This window comes from Hyperolius riggenbachi, chromosome 2, assembly GCF_040937935.1.
Source record: "Hyperolius riggenbachi isolate aHypRig1 chromosome 2, aHypRig1.pri, whole genome shotgun sequence".
Lineage (NCBI taxonomy): Eukaryota > Metazoa > Chordata > Amphibia > Anura > Hyperoliidae > Hyperolius > Hyperolius riggenbachi.
In genome coordinates, this window is record NC_090647.1 from 250,901,744 (window position 1) to 250,921,815 (window position 20,072).

Consider the following 20,072-nt stretch of genomic DNA (forward strand, 5'->3'; position numbering starts at 1 on the left):
AAGGGACCACTATCAAAAAATTGTTAGATTCAAAATATATACACATGAGACGTACATTTGTCCCAGAGTGTGATGCACTATAAATTGCAGTAAATGCATTGTTAATCACAATATTAATTTGCATGTCAAATCTTATTTAAATCATTAAATTCCGTAAGCTGTAGCTTACATCTGCTTGACATACCATATGTTTTGGGGGTGCACAGATCTATCGATTTGTCTGTTGAACCCACAGGTCCCAGAAGGCACGTTTGAAGAAGTGTTATTGGAGGTGTTGCGCTCTGACCTGACATCGGCATTCAGCACTCCAGAACAGTTGCACTTGCTGCTTGTGGGCATGCAGAAGTTTCCAGGAGTACTGAAACCCAAGAAGCTAAAGAAGCTGCTGGGGACATCAACTATTGTCACACAGGATAACATGCCAAAGTAAGAGCAGAAGTGGGCAGGATTATTTTTGCTCCTAGTAGCTGGATAACATGCTCAACACTGTAAAGTTGTAGTTTTCTGATTTGCTGCAATGGTAATTGGTGCAAGTAAAGTGTGTTTTAAACATGAATGTTAGGCCCGGTTCACATTGGCTTCATATAACGAATGCAGACTATAATGAAACGGATGTGAATGGATCCAATAGTAAGTAATGGATGGGTTCTCATTGGTCTGTTTGAATGGATCCCTTCTGTCCGTTTTGCTGCAGGGACTGCAAGTTTGCAGCGATTTTTCTGGATGGATGTCGCGCATTGACTGCCCGCTAATGGAACAGAGGGTTACAGATGGAAAACTGATGCCTTTAGAAACTGATCCATTCTATAAATCCGTTTTTACACAGAACAGTTTTCCATCCGTGCCAATGTGAACTGGGCCTTACAGCTGAGTTTAAAGGGAACCTGAGACGAGAGTCATATAGAGGCTGCCATATTCATTTTCTTTTAAACAATACTAGTTGCTTGGCATCAGTAGTGTCTGTAACAAGCATGCGACTATTCCAGTCAGACCACCTGACCTGTTCCGGGTCTATGGCTGGAAAGTGTTTAGAGGCAGAAGATCAGCAAGACAGCCATTATTTAAAAAAAAATAAATGTCCTCTTTAGCATCAGGTTGGTTTTACAAAAAAACTTGACCATTACAGGTGTTTGATCTGTTCACCACCTCAGTTCTCGTTTGTGAGTCTTGGATAAGTTATATTGTTAGTCCACTTTGTGGCATGTGGTCATTCTATTATCTGGCTTTTACAATTTCATATTTCATAACTAAATGGTAATATTTTGTTTTAAACAAGGTTGGTGGATTTGTTAAAAATGGCTGCCAAGTCTGTGAAGAAGGAGCGATGTCTCCCGGCTGTAGCGCTGGATGTGATGAAGATCGCTGTGAAGGAGGAAGCTTTTGAACTGTTCTGGAAGGAGGCTGTGGAGAACGGCCTGATGCAGGAACAATTTGGACCATGCGTGTATGTATTCAGAACTTTACATGGCAGCTGCAGTGTAATTGTAACCTAGGTTTTACTCTTCCCAAAAATCAAGCAATTGTAGCATAGCGTTGTAAGCTTTGTACTACACTGGGCAGTGCAAAGCTAATGGCAATTCAATTTATTTTAGTTTCAGCTGTTGTCTTTTTCATTTTTGAGCTGTGCTACGTAGTAGATCTGGAGATTGATTCATATCAGTGAGATGGTGATAATTTTCCTGATCTGCAACAAATATAATAGTGTATGGATAGTCTTTATTCAAACCTACCGATAATGGCCTCGATTCATAAAGCATTACCTCATGCGGTAATGCTGAAAACAGCAGACTTTACCGACCACTTAGCAAAATGTCAATTCATAAAGGCTGTTACCGCATGAAAAGCTGACATTACCGACCAGGGAGATAAATTACCGACTTGGCTGCAGTTACCGACAACACATGTCAGTAAATTGTCAGCAAATGTCAATTCATAAAGCCTGCAACAAGCGGTAAGCCTGGCGGTAGTTACAGACACCTCTGGTGAGGTCTTAACAAGTTACCGACAGCTCTGATGAATGCAAAGTGCAGAGAGCCGAAGTCTGTTTGATTCATCTGTGGAGAGAGCCAGAGAGCCCTCTGTGTGAATCATTTCAGCAGGCAGGGAAAGACTGTGCGACTCATCTGTCTGAGTCCTCAGTGGAGAGAGCCAGAGAGAGCCGTCTGTGTGATTCATTTCTGCAGGGCAAAGAGAGAATCGAGACACTGCTCTACTCTACCGCTCAATGGGCTGCGGTAATTTACCGACCTCCAAGGGCAGCTGGGGAAATCTTTATGAATTAGCACACAGACCGGGAAAATACCGAGTGCGGTATTTTCCCGACAAGATTTTTTTTATCGCACTGCTGTTTATGAATCGAGGCCAATGTGTTTTTTTCAGGAATCACCAGGACAAACACACTTTATATCCTTTACTAGCGACCTTAGCCCGTGTAATAACGTGCTCTAGGTCTGTCACCACCACCTGTCAGCCCGCCCAGCCGGTCCCCTGGCTGTCCTGCTCCCATCCCAGCAACGGCTGTCCCTGCGGCACATGCGCAGTAACGCAGACGCAGGGACACACACACTGACATGGGACGCAGAGACACAGGGGTTTTATTAGGTAGGATATCAGGCATGTCTAAACTCTGGCCCAGGGGGCCAAATGTGGCCCGCCTAGCCTTTTCTGGTGGCCTCAAAGCTCTCTACCATTGTTAATAGCATGCGGCCTGCAGGCGCCACCTTGTCACTGTTTTGCCTCCCCATCGCCTGTAGGTTATCTGTTATCAGCCACTACTGTAGAAGTAGCCGCCACCACTATGCCAGCTGAAGTAAAAGCCACTGATTAGCAGCTGCACATGGTACATGGGTTGTTTACTGTGGAAATGTTTTATCTCACAAAATGTACCAGGCATAGTATACCTAATGACAATCATCAAAAATTGTGTTTAATTTAGCTAGTTCGGCCCCCTATCACTTGCAAGAATGGCGATATTGCCAAAGTTTGGATACCCCTGCCTTATATATAACCCCTTTTGGGGGATTGACCACTTTATAATGGGCACTAGTGAGTTTGAGCACCTTTTTTAAATTTTTTTTTTCTGCCTCCTGTCTAGGTTGCCATTTTTATTGGCTTTTAAAGTGTACCTAAGGCGCAAGGGTTGATAAAAATGTTATACATGCCTGGGGCTTCCTCCAGCCTTGTCCACGCAGATCGCTTTCTCTACGCGGTCTAAAGCCTCCTAGGTCGTCCGGTATCAGCCCCTTTCTCCGTGGCCAGTCGGCGCAGGTGCAGTGTGGCCAAGCGCGCTCCCCGTCTCTCCCGCGGCTGTAGCAGAATGCTCCCGGTGATGGGAGCGCGGCAGGGCTGCGCATGCGCTGTACACCCGACTGGTCACAGAGAACAGGGTTGATACCAGACAATGTAGGAGGCTTTAGAGCCTAGAGGGAGCGATCCATGCAGATGGGGCTGGAGGAAGGCCCAGGTATGTATAAAACTTTTACCCTCGTCTTAGGTTCACTTTAAACACTGCCAGATACCTGGCTGTCCTGCTGATCCTTTGCTGCCAGTACTTTTAAGCCACACACCAAAAAGTAGTAATCAAATCCGGGGCTCTGACAAAAGTTTGACCACACTGACTGCATGCCTGTTTTCTGGTGCGATTCATACACAGCTGAATCAAAAATGTTTAGCAGGACTGCATGCAACTCCTATTGTTAAAGCGGACCTGATCTCAGAACTTCCTTTCTGCTCTAAAAGATACACAACAGCATAATAACCTAATAAACAAAAAAACATTTCTTTGTTACAGCTGATACAAATCCTAAAATAAATCTGCACTTTTTCTACTTCCTGATTCAAGGAAGCAGACATTATTATTATTATTATTATTATTATTATTATTATTATTATTTAGTATTTATATAGCGCCGACATCTTCTGCAGCGCTGTACAGAGTATATTGTCTTGTCACTTAACTGTCCCTCTGAGGGGCTCACAATCTAATCCCTACCATACTCCTATGTCTATGTATGTATCGTGTATTAAGTGTATCATAGTGTGGGCCAATTTTACTGGGAGGCCAATGAATTTATCTGTATGTTTTTGGGATGTGGGAGGAAACTGGAGTACCCGGAGGAAACCCACGCAGACACGGGGAGAACATACAAACACCTTGCAGATGTTGACCTGGCTGGGATTCGAACTGGGGACCCAGCTTTGCAAGGCGAGAGTGCTAACCACTACGCCACCGTGCTGCCACGACATATTGCTAACAGCTTGTGCTTTCAAATGAGTTTATCTGCCATCTCTGCCATGGCAGTCATGTGACATGGGGAGATCAAATAACAACTTGTGATTAGACACAAATGAGTGGGGATTAAACAGGCTAAACTCTCTAAATACATACAGGGGGCCTTTCTCTGTTTTTCTTCTGTCCTGTGCAAGAGTTCAGGTCCACTTTAACCATTTCAACCCGCGGGGATTTTCCACCTTATGCATCAGAGCAATTTTCACCTCCCATTCATTCTCTAATAACTTTAGCACTACTTATCACAATTTATTGATCTATATCTTGTTTATTCCGCCACTAATTAGGCTTTCTTTGGGTGTTACATTTTGCTAAGAATTATTTTTTTATAAATGCATTTTAACAGGATTAATAAGAAAAAAATTGAAAAAATTCATGATTTCTCAGTTTTCGGCCATTATAGCTTTAAAATAATTCATGCTACCATAATTAAAACCTATGTATTTTATTTACCCGTTTGTCTCGGTTGTGACACCATTTAAATTTTGTCCCTATCACAATGTATGGCGCCTATATTATATTTGGAAATAAAGGTGCATTGTTTTCGTTTTGCGTCCATCACTATTTACAAGCTTATCATTTAAAAAATGTTTGTAGTATACCCCCTTCAAATGCATATTTAAAAAGTTCAGACCCTTAGGTAACTATTTATTTATGGTTTTTTTTATTGTAATTTTTTTTTTCCCATTAAAATTTTTTATTTGGGTAATATTTTGGTGTGGGAAATAAACAGTTCATTTTTAATGTTGTTATATGTGTAAATTGTAATGTAAAAAATATGTAGATGTAGTTTTACTATTTGGCCACAAGATGGCCACCTTGAATTTTTTTTTTCCCTCCTTGTGCTTCTCGCTAAGCGGAAGCACAAGGGGGATGCGGAAATTTTTCCAGGCAGAAAGACTGAAGCCTCTTGTAAGAGCGCTTCGGTTTTTCTGCTTGTGAGACGGATCGGTGATCGGGAACCATGTTCCCGTTCATTCATCCCAGGGCTACCGGGTGACACCACGGGGGCACACCCGCGAGCTTCACGTCCGGGCGGCAGAAATAGTTAGAGGGATTGTCGCCCAAAACATAAAATTCCATTTACCCACTGCTCTGTTTGTTATGCAGCCTGCAGGCTTACTCTGCATTGCAAGCACTCCAATCTATTTAGAAATGTTTCTGCTGTAATAAATCTCATCTGTCAGCCTGGCTCCATTTGGTACATTGCCGTCAAGAAAGAAACTTGTCATCTCCCCTCCCACATTCCTGCTCCTTACTGATTGGCTGAGGGCAGTTCATTGTGACAGGCTGAAATCTAAACTTGCTGTGCTCACATGTTTACAAAGCAAGCTAGCCAGAGCAGATTCTAGGAGAAAAAAAGAGTAAGGGGGAAATTGCATCAGTATTGGCTTCAGTCAGAGGGAACCTATTTACTCTATAAAATTCACTAAAATCAAAACATGGACAGTACAATACATCTGTTATGTAAGTAGAGCAAGTAGTTATCTACTTACAGTATATATGTAAGGATTGCAATTACCTCAGCGCAAAATAACAAGCAAAGTCTGAGAATCAGTGTAGCCAGGAGATTGTAAAGCTCACAGTACCTTATCCTGTAGTAACCAAACCTCCAGAGACGCATGCTCAAACTGCACCATAGATGTAAAAACTTGATGTAATCCCGACATCCAGTGGGCCACTTGCAGCTGAATTTGCAGCAAGGCTCCACTCTGCGAGCTGTATGTAAAACGCCAACTGCCTGGACTCCCCGAATATTTTTGATATTTTTCTGTTACAGTATATATGTGGTTTTGTTGCTGCTGCTTTAAAAAGCAAACATTTGTCAGCCACTTTTGCAATACACTGTCATAAGGTTTTTAGTGCAGGAAGTAGCTGTGCAGATGACAATAAGAGTAAAATTATAAAAAAAAAATGTATGCTAGTTAAACTCTTTTGTGCATTAATGACCTGGGAGCACAATGTGTTGTTTGGGAGATGCACTGAAGGTGTGATGGGTTCCCTGATCAGAGAAACGTAAATTAGAAGCTCATGTTAATAGTCATGTTCAGGGAAAAAATAGTTGACAAGCCTTTTCATCCAATTAGGGTGCTGATGCTAAGGTTGCACAGGAAGTGTTCAGCTTAATTATTTCTTGATGCCCCAACCTCTGTAACAGAAGGTGATGACTCCATTCTGGATGTTGGGTGAGCAGTGCATCAGCTGCTAAAGACACAGTTCCAAAAAATCAATACAAATTATTCTTTCAAAAAAAGACACAGTTCCAGAATACAGGTCTGATGGATAAATGTCCCAACTTACCTAGACATTGGCCTCAATTCACTAAGCTTAACTCCTGTCTTTAATAACTCTTCTGAGCTGTTTTACAGTTATCACAATTATATCACCATGGTGATAACTGTAAAACAGCTCAGAAGCGTTATTAAAGACAGGAGTTAAGCTTAGTGAATTGAGGCCATTATATGCATTCACGCTAATCTAAGGCAAATATTTAAAAAGAGGCTTTATTTGCACCCTTCTTATAAGCCTTATATGTATCCATATTTACAGAAGGGTGAGCACATTAACTTCAGAATTTTAGTAGTGAACTTTGAGCGCATCTGTATTGCATAGATCTATTTTTTTGTGTCATTTATTTGAGTATTTTTCTTCAGTTACATGTGTTACAGGCTTCTGGGTGCCGCTCTTCCTCTACTGGATAAAAAGCAATTACAGATTATTATTAGAAGTGAAGTTATGTTGAATTATGGAACTCATGTGGTCTCAACTCAGGTAAGAACCTATTCATTGCAATTTATACTTTGGGATGTGAGTGGTAGTTAAAGCCTGTTTCCTAGCAAGGTAAAAAAAAAAAACAACTTGTGTGGTGGAAATGCCATACTTGCCTCCGCTTTGAGTCATTCCTGCAGCCGCTCAAACAGTGCAGATGACAGACTGCGAGTGCATAGATGTGATGTCACTCAAACAGTTATATTTGCTTTTGTGCACATGTAATATTGTCTGTTTACAAAGTACAAGTTTCCAAAGTGTAGTTTTTCTTGCCCTGAAAGCTGGCATTGCATTGAATTTGTTTTTTTCTATTATAACTGCTCTTTATTATATATTAAAATCGTCCAGTGAGCTATTCTGAACTGTGTGTGCCTGAAGCATAGACAGTTTCTCAGAGAGTGTATGTTTACATTCCAGTGTTGATACGTTTGTGTTTAACAAGTAAAAAAGATACTGTTATCTCCAGTTTGGATGCAGATTTGAAGCTGAATAGCAGGAGAAAGTGCTTTGTTGAAACCATTTCAGTGATGTTCTGCTAGAAAAAATTTTCTGGGATAGTAGCTTTCAAGCTGTGAGGAATCTTTTAGAGCAAAGTAGAAATGTTGGCTTTCAGACCACTTTAAAAGGGAACCAGAGAGGAATGAACACGAAAAATAGGAAAAGCTTTTATACATACCTGGGGCTTCTTCCATCCCCATAAGCCTGGATCGCTCCCACGCGCCATCCTCCGCTCCCTCTATCGCCGGTACCGGGTCCCGTCACTTCCGGCGGACGTGACCAATTTTCCGCATGCACAGGGGCTCCCTCCATACCCTTACGCATGCGGCTGCGCAGTATGCAGCCACACGCGTAAGGATATGGAGGGGGCCCCTGTGATGCTGAAAATTGGCCGCGTGCTTACTCCAACTGGCCGAAAGTACGGGACCCGGTACCGGCGGATACAGGCAGCGGAGGACGGCGGCATGGGAGCAATCCAGGCTTATGGGGCTGGAGGAAGCCCCAGGTATGTATAAAAGCTTTCCCCCCCCAAACATATCTTGTTCTCTTTAAGAAGATGAGTGATGTTAAAGTGGATCCGAACTTTTACACATTGCATAATTGTGTTCCTTTCCTATTGTTTATAGGGCATTCCTCAAGCCAAATACTTTTTTGTTTTTGTTTTAATACTCTTATTCCCTAAAAAAAGCCACGCCCACAGGTTTTCAGAGAGCCTTGGCAGTAGCAAGGGCTCATGGGAGCTCATTCTGGGCCGGAGGAGGGGGAGGTGTTACTAGCCATTGATTTCAGAGGCAGAGGGGAGGAGGAGAGGGGATTAGGCTGATGGCTCAAGATACAGATAAGCCTGCCTCTGTGTAATGTTTACAAACAACATGGCTGCTGTCATTGTATCACAGGAATAAATAATCATATTCTATTAAAACTGTTTGCAGCTAGATTTGCTGTGTAAACCATCTAAACTTTAGATAAGATATATAGACAAGTTACTTGTTATAGTTAGTTTTTAATCTCAGATCCGATTTAAGCACCATGATGGTACAGTAGCACACACACACACACACACACACACACACACACACACACACACACACACACACACACACACACACACACACACACACACACACACACACACACACACACACACACACACGTGTGTATGTATGTGTGTATGTATGTGTGTATACATGTGTGTATACATGTGTGTATACATGTGTGTACACACACACACACACACACACACACACACACACACACACACACACACACACACACACACACACACACACACACACACACACACACACACACACACACACACACACACACACACACACATTCTGGAGAATACAGGTGAAGGTGGTGCTGGAAGTCCAAAACCCACATTTGTGACAACCTACAGTGTAGAGTACAACAGGATCGTATCGATCCTCAAGAAATACCTCCCAATTTTGGAGGGGGATGAGGATCTACGCCGTGTTCTACAGCAGGGTGTACGATTTGCAAGTAGGCGCGCCCCCACCTTGGCCCAAACGTTATCCCCGAGCCTATATGATTCCAGGCCTAGGATCCCTACTTGGCTCAATACATTGGGCTCTTATAGATGTGGCGTGAGGACATGTCGCTATTGTAATGTCCACACTCGCACTCGGGAGGCTATTTCTGCCTCTAATGGCCGTAGGTTTCCCATCAAACAATTTATCAACTGTGGCACCCGACATGTCATATATCTGGTTACTTGTAGTGAATGTGCCCTACAACATGTAGGTTGCACTACTAGACCTTTGCGTGCCAGAATAGGGGAACATTATTGTGGGCCGGGCTGGTTGAGCACGAATGTTTCAAATGTGGCAAAACATTTTCGCCAGGTACATCATGGCAACATGTCCTCTTTTTCTTTTCATGGTTTAGAAAGAGTATCTTTGAGCACGAGGGGTGGTGACATATCCAAACAGCTGAAGAGCCGTGCGGCTCTATGGATATTTAGGTTGGGCACCAGGCTTCCTAGAGGTCTGAATTCTCACTGGGACCTAGCTCTAATTACCCAATGTGTTTATCTAGCCCGCTGCTCTTTTACTTTTTACTACATATTTAGTTGGGTTTATTGTTTTATTTATATGTGTATTAGATTGGGGTTATTAGATGTCGTTTTTTTGTATATACAATTACAATGGCTCTGATTTTTAATTTCCGACATATGTTACCTTTATCTATTTGTTAATATCCCTTCCTGTCTGTGGAGTTTGAGGGTGTATCCCCGGCGGTTCGGGTCGCCCCCTCCACAGGAGGAGGGTGTATATGGCTACCCTGTGTCACTTTTACTTCAGCTATGATTAAGGACCAGTAGGTCTGAAACATGTAAGCTGGAGATGCGCGATTATGTGTATTGACTTTTGGATACGTCTATAATAAAGGATTTGAATTATAGGACAACGTTCGGGCCCATCTTCTTCTATCTATCTATCTATCTATCTATCTATATATATACATATATATATATATATATATATATATATATATATATATATATATATATATATATATATATATATATATATATATATATATATATATATATATATATATATATATATATATATATATAATATTATAATATTTTTTTTAATTCTTTTTTTTTTACAAACCATACCAGTGCTAATCCTCACACATTTAATGTGGTGTTTTTTATTTTTGTATTTATTTTGTGTTTTTCCGCAGCCCATAGACAGGTTTAAGTTTGCACCTGAAATGGAGACCTATGTGGATGCTTTTCTGGAAAGCTGTGAAGATGCAGAGAAGCAACTGATTGTTCTCACTGGTTTCTCTACACTTACAAACCAAGGGTATCCAGTGGTTCCCAGCACATGGAAAGTGGTCAGGCATCTAAAGTCATCTGCTGTGCAAAAATATATTGAGTGGCTGAAGAAAATGTTCCTTAATCCAGATATTAATGCCTGCCTGGATTTCAGTACGAAACGTCAGAAGGAGAAGCAGGAGCAGCAGATAACGTAAGTGGAAGCCTGTTATCTGCACATTGTGAAGATCAGAAGTTGATCATAAATTGACTTTTACTGTAAATACTGTATCCATTCATAGACTGTACCTGTGAGTATGTGGTTTTATTTCTTGTTTTTGTTGCTTCAAGAACTGACATCATGGCTTTTCGTATGAGAAAATGGATTGTCCCTCGGCTTTCAAGCATCATTGACAATTCACAGGTGAAACGGGATGAAGATCAAGTCATGGACATTGCACGGTAAGTTTGTAATGTACTCTTGCCTAAAGATCATCGAAATATATAAAAACTAGCTGTGCGAATGCTGACTTGCTCAGCACTGGTTTGAGGGTGCGTTTTGTTTCCACTAACGCGAATTCGCATTTGTTCCCCGCATGCAAATTCGCATAACCAATAAAAGTAAATGAGCCTGTGTCCAAGTGTCAGGAAAACAGAGCGTTTTCTTGTGCAGGAAAAATCTGCACAGCAGAGCCATCCGAATTCGGACACCGCACATACCACATGCGATTCGCATACAATGTATTTAATAGGGAATTCACATGGCAGTTTTGTATGCAAATTTTCATGCAAATTCGCATACGATTTCACATGAAATCAATGAAAAAGCACACAGGCACTGACATGGTTAAATTTGCACACAGCATCATCCATGCGAAATCGTATACGAATTCGCGGTAAAATTCGCATACAACCGCATGCGATTTCGCTCCTGCATGCAAATTCGTCTGCGGGGAATCCGCGGCGATTCCACACCTCACTAGTGGAACCGTACCCTGAAAGAGCTAATCAGGTAAGGCCTGATGTTCAGCTATGCAGCCAGGACTGCAGAGCCTCTTCCATAGTATGCCACTTAAAGTGTACCTGAGATGGGGTGCCTGATCGCACCCTCGTCGTCCTCAGTCGCCGCCTGGTTCGTCCGCAACTGGCCCCGGTAAGGCATCCAGACAGCGCAGGCGCAGTCCGGCAGCGCACGCACCCACCCACTGCTGTGCATTCTGCATTGAGCTGAATGTAAACAAGACCTTTGTTTATATTAGTTGAGTATTTTTGGTTGAGCTGATGTATTTTATTCTGGTACTGTGTACAATGTAATGTATGGACATTTTGTAAATGTCTAGATACTATTTATTTTATTTATTGTATTTATAAAGCGCCAACATATTACGCAGCGCTGTATATTGCTCATTATCAGTTCTAAATCTTTTTTTTTTTTTTTCTAGGTTTATTTTATTTCATGCATTTTTTGAAGTAAAGAAAACTGCATCTGACATTCCTGAAACAGAAGCCCGTCCATCAGTACCCTTGGATGACAAAATACGTGCACATGTGGCCGATGCATTTTTCAGGTGAAACTTTTTATCCGGTTCTTGTAGAGAGTAGAGGCACAAACTGCTGAGCTTTTCAGTTTGTGCAATGTGTTTCCCACTTTGATTAACTTGGACAGCCCATTTAACGGAAGAATTCACAGATTCAGTTTCCAACATGCCCACTGCCCGTCCCACCTCTTCTGGTTATAGCGTAGCAGCTTTGATTTACAAAACCACTTTCCTCTCATCTAATTCATTCCCATGACTAGAATTGGAATGGATGCAAGATTTACAAGTCAGTTTGCCAGGATTACTGAGGGGACTACCGCAATTTTGAATGAGGAGACTTCTATAAGAAACGGCTGTACTGAGCACGGCAACTGCAACATTACAGTATATACTATCATGTCCCCACTGGTATTTTTTGTTGTTGTAAATTAGTTATATTTAAATGTGTAATATTGATCGATAATTTCCAATATGTCTGATCTGCTCTCAATTGAGAACAGGATCAATTTTCAGATCACTACTGCACAAAATAGATCCCATTCTCGATTGGGAATAGGTCGGACATGCTGTACTTTATCGATTAGACCCGTTGACCTGATGGGAAATTGCTTTGTGTTTACCAGACATTAGAGATGCACTTGTAGAGATGTCCAGCTAAGCCTATTAGTTAGTACTAAACATCTTAGTACATGTAATGATAGTATTAGAGGGGAGCAGGTTTCATGTCCATTTTTTTCTCCCCCAAAAGTGTGTGTGTGTGACACAAAGTCTTAAAGCGGATCTGAGATGAAAAACGAACTATAACATTGAACTTGTCTATATAGCTTATCTAAAGTTTAGATAGTTTACACAGCAAATCTAGCTGCAAACAGATTTAATAGAAAATGATTATTTCTTCCTGTGATACAGTGACAGCAGCCATGTTGTTTGTAAACATTACACAGAGGCAGGCTTATCTGCACCATCAACACTCAGACTGTGAAAAAAACCTAATCCCCCCCCCTCCTCCCCTCTGCCTCTGAAATCAATGGCTAGTAACACCTCCTCCTTCCCTTGCACAGACTGAGCTCCCATGACCCCTTGATACTGCCAAGGCTCTCTGAAAACCTGTGGTCGTGGTTTATTTAGTTTATAAGGAATTAGCGTATTAAAACAAACCCAAAAAAGTGTTTTGGCTTGAGGAATGCCCCATAAACAATAGGAAAGGAACACAATTATGCAATGAGTAAAAGTTCATCTCGGATCCACTTTAAGTCTATAAAGTCTTATACTCCAAAGGTACTTGTCCAGCGGCACGCTCCAAGCCCCCCATCTGTCTCCTCCAGCTGTAATCTGGTCACACATGACATGCGCAGCTAGAGGGCAGCAATGAACCAGGAAGTAAAGGAGGCCAAGAAAAACTATAGTGTATAGTGGTGGCATCTTCTGATTACAGCTGGTAGAGACAGACTAAGGACTCTGAGCATGTTGGTGAGTAGGTAAGAACTTGCATTGTTGCTGGGAGTTTAGCTTGCAATGTAGTTAGTGTAACTGGCAGTGTAGTGGGTGTAGCTGGGCAGTGTAGCTTAAGGTGGCCATACACTTATAGATTTGCAACAGATTCGACCATCAGATTTCTGTCAGATACCTGTCAAGTCCAATCTGACAGGAATCTATCTGATGTGTGTCACACACTAGGAACAGATTTCTAATAGATTTCAGAATTAAATCTATTGGAAATCGATCTAAATGCATTATTGGACCACTAGATCCAATGCAACTCTATGGGCCATCGATGTGCTACCAGCAGCAGATCGACCTAGATTTTCCATCCTGTCAGATAGATCAAATTGATCGAAATCGATTCTATCAAATTCCCCATTTGATCGATTTCGATCGATCGATGGCTGAAATCGACCAGTGTATGGGCCCCTTTAGATAGACGGTTTGGGGAGAGAAGGGTCTGTAAGACGCCCCTGCACCTGTTTTTTTTTTGGGGGGGGGGGGGCGATTCCCTGTAAACCTAGGTGCATCTAAAGCCTGGTACACGCATCCGATTTTACCAACCCCATGTAGTATGAGAGCTTACTGTTTATAGTATTCAATATCTGTTGGTCCTCATGGTACATTGACGTGGTAAAAATGCCCACTGATTTTTCTAGTTAAAGAGAATCTGTATTGTTAAAATCGCACAAAAGTAAACATACCAGGGCGTTAGGGGACATCTCCTATTCCCCTCTGTCACAATTTCGCCACTCCCCACCGCATTAAAAGTAGTCAAAAACAGTTTTAAAACGTTTGCTTATAAACCAACAAAATGGCCACCAAAACCGGAAGTAGGTTGATGTACAGTATGTCCACACATAGAAAATACATTCATACACAAGCAGGCTGTATACAGCCTTCCTTTTGAATCTCAAGAGATCATTTGTGTGTTTGCCTTCTTCCCCCTGCAGCTCTCATCCACTGAAGAGTGACAGGCTGTTTCTTCCTGCAGACAGCTCTGCGGTGTCTGTAATTCCTCAGCATGTGACAGCCCAGCTCCTTTCACAGCCTAACAGGACGATTTATCCAGCTTGTAAAGCTCTCTTCTCTCACTGAGAGAGCAGAGAGGCTGCCTAATCTAAATGGCACACGGGAGTGTGCATAGAGGGGTCCTGGAGGGGGGCATGCATAACAGATCAACACCACTGAAGAGTTGGCAGCCTTCCAGACACAGGGTGACAAATCCGACAGGAGAGAGATACGTTGATTTATTACAGAGACGGTAATAGTAGAAAGTGCTGCAGTAAGCCATATCACATTAGAATAAGTTTAGGAACTTGTAGGATAGTAGAAAAAAGATGACATTTTTGTTACAGAGTCTCTTTAAAATTGGATTTGTGTAGCAGGCTATATAGTACAAAAAATATATAATGCTGTACTTACATTTTTCTTCCATTACAGTTTATTGCTTAATTTGAACAACATGCCCATCCTAGGAGAAGGTTCTGGGGACAACACTGCAAAGGAGAGGCATGTGGTCGGAGTTACTGCCGATGGGAGTCTTTGGATTCATTGCATGGTGCGCTATGCTAATTTGCTGCAGTCACGAGAGAAAGTTGTTAAGGCAGTTAAACCATTTGGTGAAGAAGAGAAAGAAGCCTGGGACCGGTAAGCTGTACTCCCATAATGGGGTTTTTGAAATTATGCTGAAAAATAAACATGGAACAGCTCATTTATGTCCTATCCTTTATTATTGCTATTCTCGCTTTTGAATCTCTGTTACTCAAGTGCAGCATTGTTTTTCTGTGTCACTGGGTTTAGGTACTTAAAGGACAACTGAAATGAAAAGAATATGGAGGCTGCCATATTTATTACTTTTTTAAACAATACAAGTTGCCTGGCAGCCCTGCTGATCTATTTGTCTGCTGTAGTGTCTGAATTACACCAGAAACGGGCATGTAGTTAATCTTGTCAGATATGACAATTATGTCAGAAACGCCTCATCTTCTGCATGCTTGTTCAGGGTTTATGGCTAAAATTATTAGAGGCAGAGAATCAGCAGGATAGCCCAGCAACTGATATTGTTTAAAGGGAACCTGAAGCAAGTAAAATGAATTAAAATAAACACATGACGTAGCTGCAAATGAATATTACATACTAACCTCACTGTCAGTTCCTCTCAGAAGCTCAACATTTTCTTCTTACAGTGATTTCTTCCAGTTCTGACAATATTTTGTCAGAACTGAAATATACCAGTTGCTGTCAGTTCTATCTATCTATCTATCTATCTATCTATCTATCTATCTATCTATCTATCTATCTATCTATCTATCTATCTATCTATCTATCTATCTATCTATCTATCTATCTATCTATCTGCTTCTGTCAGTTACAACTGAATGTGCAAGATAATGTCCATGTTTCCCTATGGCACAAGTGGGTAATATTACAGTTTAACAGTGTGCTGACCAGGAAGCTGTTATGGGGTAATGGCCATTTTTAAAATGGAGGACGGAGAATTCCATTGATCACAGTTGACAAATGGGACAGGGGAGGAGAAGGAGATTGTTGAGCAGACTACACGGGAGGTAAGTATGACCTGTGTATGGTTATGTTGACTTTTGATTTTCTATTCAGGTTCTCTTTAAAAGGAAATAAATATGACAGCCTCCATACACCTCACTACAGTCTTTTAACCACCCTGGCGTTCTGATTAAATCGCCAGGGTGGCTGCGGGAGGGTTTTTTTTAAATAAAAAAAAAACTATTTCATGCAGCCAACTGAAAGTTGGCTGCATGAAAGCCCACTAGAGGGCGCTCCGGAGGCGATCTTCCGATCGCCTCCGGCGCCCAGAATAAACAAGGAAGGCCGCAATGAGCGGCCTTCCTTGTTTTGCTTATATCGTCGCCATAGCGACGAGCGGAGTGACGTCATCGACGTCAGCCGACGTCCTGACGTCAGCCGCCTCCGATCCAGCCCTTAGCGCTGGCCGGAACTTTTTGTTCCGGCTGCGCAGGGCTCAGGCGGCTAGGGGGGCCCTCTTTCGCCGCTGCTCGCGGCGAATCGCCGCAGAGCGGCGGCGATCAGGCAGCACACGCGGCTGGCAAAGTGCCGGCTGCGTGTGCTGCTTTTTATTTCATTCAAATCGGCCCAGCAGGGCCTGAGCGGCAGCCGCTGGCGGTGTTGGACGAGCTGAGCTCGTCCAGACCGCTCAGCTGGTTAAGATTGATTCAGCTGCTGTTTCTTATTCTACAGTTTTCACAGTTTTAAAAAATTCTGAATATGCTAGATATACTGAGACATCATTGCATTCCAGTGGTTCTAAAGGTGTGTTTAGCTTTCAGGGCCAACAAGGGATGATTTGCATATTCAGCATTGAAGCGTTGTAGGAGACCTCATATGCTCACTCCAACCTGAATAATCGCAAATACCTTCTATTTTAACCACTTAAGGGCCGCGGTGTTAAACTCCCCCCCCCCCCCTAGTGACCAGGTTTTTTTTTTTTTATACTTAATGGGCCAATGCAGCTTTCAGACCTTGCTGCAGGACTGCACAACTCAGCACAGAAATGACTTCCACCAACAAGCTTTCTGTTTGTGGGGTCTGATCCCTCTCAGCTTGTTTATTTTTGTTTTTTTTATTAGTTTTTTTGCTATTTTTTTATTTTTTTAAAAACACCACCCTCCCTCCCCCTGCTAGCCATTGACAGTGATCGGCTTTCATAGGCATCAGCCTATGTCAGCGGATCGCCTTTGTGCCTCTGGACAGGACAGCCGAGTGGCACGGCTGTCCCCAGTACAGCGCTGCCGTAGATAGCAGCGCTGTACAGTCTTATTAGACGGCGCTCGCCGATGGGAGACTGACGGCGGAGCTCTGTCATTCCAGCGGTAATGTGTGTGCACCGGCACTTGCGATCTCCTGCAATCCCCGCCCAAGCACTTCACGCCCATCGGTGTGGAGAGGTCCTGGAGCTCCTGACGTGTTCACCCCAATCGGCGTGGAGCGGTCGGCAAGGGGTTAAAGAGTGAAATTTCTGTTTTACATACAGTATCTCACAAAAGTGACTACACCTCTCACATCATTGTAAATATTTTATTACATCTTTTCATGGGACACCACTAAAGACATGACACTTTGATACAATGTAAAGTAGTCAGTGTACATTTGCTGTCCCATCAAAATAGCTCAACACACAGCTATTAATGTCTAATGGCAACAAAAGTGACTACACCCCTAAGTGAAAAATGTCAATTTATATTTTAAATTGTTTTTGTTGTTGTTTATGTAAGTTATCTTTAAGTGAACCTAAAGCAAACGGAAAAAAATTGTGTAACTTACCTGGGGCTTCTGCCAGCCCCCTGCAGCCGCCCTGTGGCGTCACTGTGCGGTGCTCCAGTAGGTTTCCTATAATAATAATAATAATAATAGTAAACAGAAAAATGTCACAATTCTGCCCAGAGTGTCAATATTTTATACGCCCAGGACTGTTTTCCAGCACTGCTGTAAAGGAGTCATCAGACAAGTTAATAGAAAATAAGTGGTACTTACCGGGGGCTTCCTCCAGCCCCAAGCTCCCAGGACGTCCCTCGCCGCAGCTCTGCCCACAGCAGTTTGCCGCAGGTCCGTCCCGATCCCCGGCGATGAGGTCAGAGCAACCTCCAGGTCGCTCTGTACTGCGCCTGCGCAGGCGGCGCTGTCAATCACCACCACGTGGGCCGAAGCGGAGTGCGCAGGCGCAGTACAGAGCGACCTGGAGGTCGCTCTGACCTCATCGCCGGGGATCGGGACGGACCTGCGGCAAACTGCTGTGGGCAGAGCTGCGGCGAGGGACGTCCTGGGAGCTCGGGGCTGGAGGAAGCCCCACGGTAAGTACCACTTATTTTCTATTAACTTGCCTGATGACTCCTTTTACCTTCTTGAGCATGGAGTTTATAGGAGCTTCACAGGTTGCTACTGGAATCTTCTTCCACAAAGCTGGTGGATTTTGGAGACCTTGTGCTCCTCCACCATTCATTTGAGGACGGTAGAATATATAATTACCTCGCAGTCCCCCACTGTGATTGTAGGCAGCGTGCTCAGCAGAAAGAAGATCTGAAGGCACACTCCCACTCCTCCCCTTTGTAGTAAAGCATCACCGTGGCAACTGCTGACACGTCACTTATAAGTGGCAATACATCCTGTGGCTTTTTGCTGGATAGAATACTTTGACGTCAGTGATTGACGTGTGAACTTCCTTCAGCTCAGCACTCTGTTAAAATCACATTGGGGCATCAGCCAGACAATTATTAATTTATATGGCTATCTAAACAACTACTCTTGTACCTAAGAATGGGTACAAAGTTTTAAAAGGTGAGTTTCATCCCACTAATAGCGGCATTATTGCATGGGGTTGGTTATTCCAATGTACACAGTCTGGTTAATGCATTTCTTTCTTTATTCAGAATGCTTTTGTATGTGGAAGAACTTCAAAAGAAAACCAAAAAATCAAATAACATGGAGTTATCAGCCTACCAACAGCTGCTGCTGCTTGTAGGAATTCATCTTTTTAAGGTAAAGCAAAATACAACACTTTTTTTCATATTCTGAATAATTCTCTATTTTTTTGTATTTGAAAGTCAACTTTAATATAGTCTAAGCCTTGGTACATCTCTGGGGGTAGTTGTATGTGCAGGAATGATTCGCTAGAAAATTGCAATTGCCAGCCAAACTGCGAATGTGCATGTTGTGGTGAACTGAGCATGCCTGTTCATTGCCAAGAAGGATAAAAGAGATAATGCAGCAAGAGGATACGAGAGGTCTAATATATCTTCCCCGGTAGATCTGATCACTGTGATCAAATCTGCCAGAGATCGATTCCCCAACATACCCCTTTTCTCTTCCCCCCCCCCGATCATAATTTAGTTCAATTTCCTGTCCAGATTATCGAATGCTCCAGATCAGGGGTCTCAAACTCGCGGCCCGCGGGCCATTTGCGGCCCTCGGTACAATATTGTGTGGCCCGCGCCGGCAAAAGACACTGAAGCGAACTATTTTTGCCTATTTTACCTTATAGTTCACTTCAGTGCTCCCAAGTAATCCGCCGCATCCCCGCCGCTAAACGAGGGCTGCAGAGCCCACAAATTCCCCGGGCAAACATCCACGACTGCGCTGAGGGGCAGAGCTTCCAGCTGTAGCTCTGCCCCTCCTGACGTCAATCACCGCACGGATCGCGGCCTCTCCCCGCCCCTCTTTGTGAAGTAAGAGTGAGAGGGGCAGGCAGAGGCGGCGATTGACGTCAGGAGGGGCAGAGCTGAAGCTGAAAGCTCTGCCCCTTCCAGGAAATGCCGGCGGATTGACCCCCCCCCCCCCCGGGGGATTTGGGTGCTCTGCAGCCCTCGTTTTGCAGCGGGGGCACGGCAGATTACTTGTAATGGGAGCACTGAAGCGAACTATAAGGTAAAATAGGCAAAATAGTTTGGACACTTCATGTTCAGAAGAAATAATTAAAACTGTTAATAATGACATTTGAGGACTTTTTTTGTGAAATCCCTTATGCGGCCCAGCCTCATCCTGACTTTGCCTCCTGCGGGCGGCCCCCAGGTAAATTGAGTTTGAGACCCCTGCTCCAGATGGAAGATCTTGCTCTAAAAGTGGGCAAGGCGTAAGCATGGCAGTAGATTAACTGCTAGCTGACAGACCACCCAAGTCCCCCCCCCTCCCCCCAGGTTCTACTTCCCCGGGC

At 43.1% G+C, this 20,072-nt stretch overlaps 1 protein-coding gene and 1 long non-coding RNA gene across 2 annotated transcripts in view; one reads left to right on the forward strand and one right to left on the reverse strand.

The window, feature by feature from the left end:
- Positions 1-20,072, forward strand: part of MYBBP1A (MYB binding protein 1a) — an 80,033-nt gene that overhangs the window by 15,220 nt on the left and 44,741 nt on the right. The window contains exons 6-13 of the mRNA XM_068268498.1: positions 236-426; positions 1,277-1,444; positions 6,943-7,060; positions 10,274-10,563; positions 10,701-10,811; positions 11,792-11,917; positions 14,813-15,019; positions 18,793-18,901. Of these exons, the coding sequence (XP_068124599.1) occupies positions 236-426; positions 1,277-1,444; positions 6,943-7,060; positions 10,274-10,563; positions 10,701-10,811; positions 11,792-11,917; positions 14,813-15,019; positions 18,793-18,901 (1,320 nt within the window). The remainder of the gene's footprint in view (positions 1-235; positions 427-1,276; positions 1,445-6,942; positions 7,061-10,273; positions 10,564-10,700; positions 10,812-11,791; positions 11,918-14,812; positions 15,020-18,792; positions 18,902-20,072) is intronic.
- On the reverse strand, positions 14,791-18,458 carry LOC137546253 (uncharacterized). The gene is made up of 3 exons (XR_011026204.1): positions 18,392-18,458; positions 17,690-17,755; positions 14,791-15,057 (listed from the first exon to the last, which is right to left on the reverse strand). It is a non-coding gene; the product is annotated as an uncharacterized lncRNA (long non-coding RNA).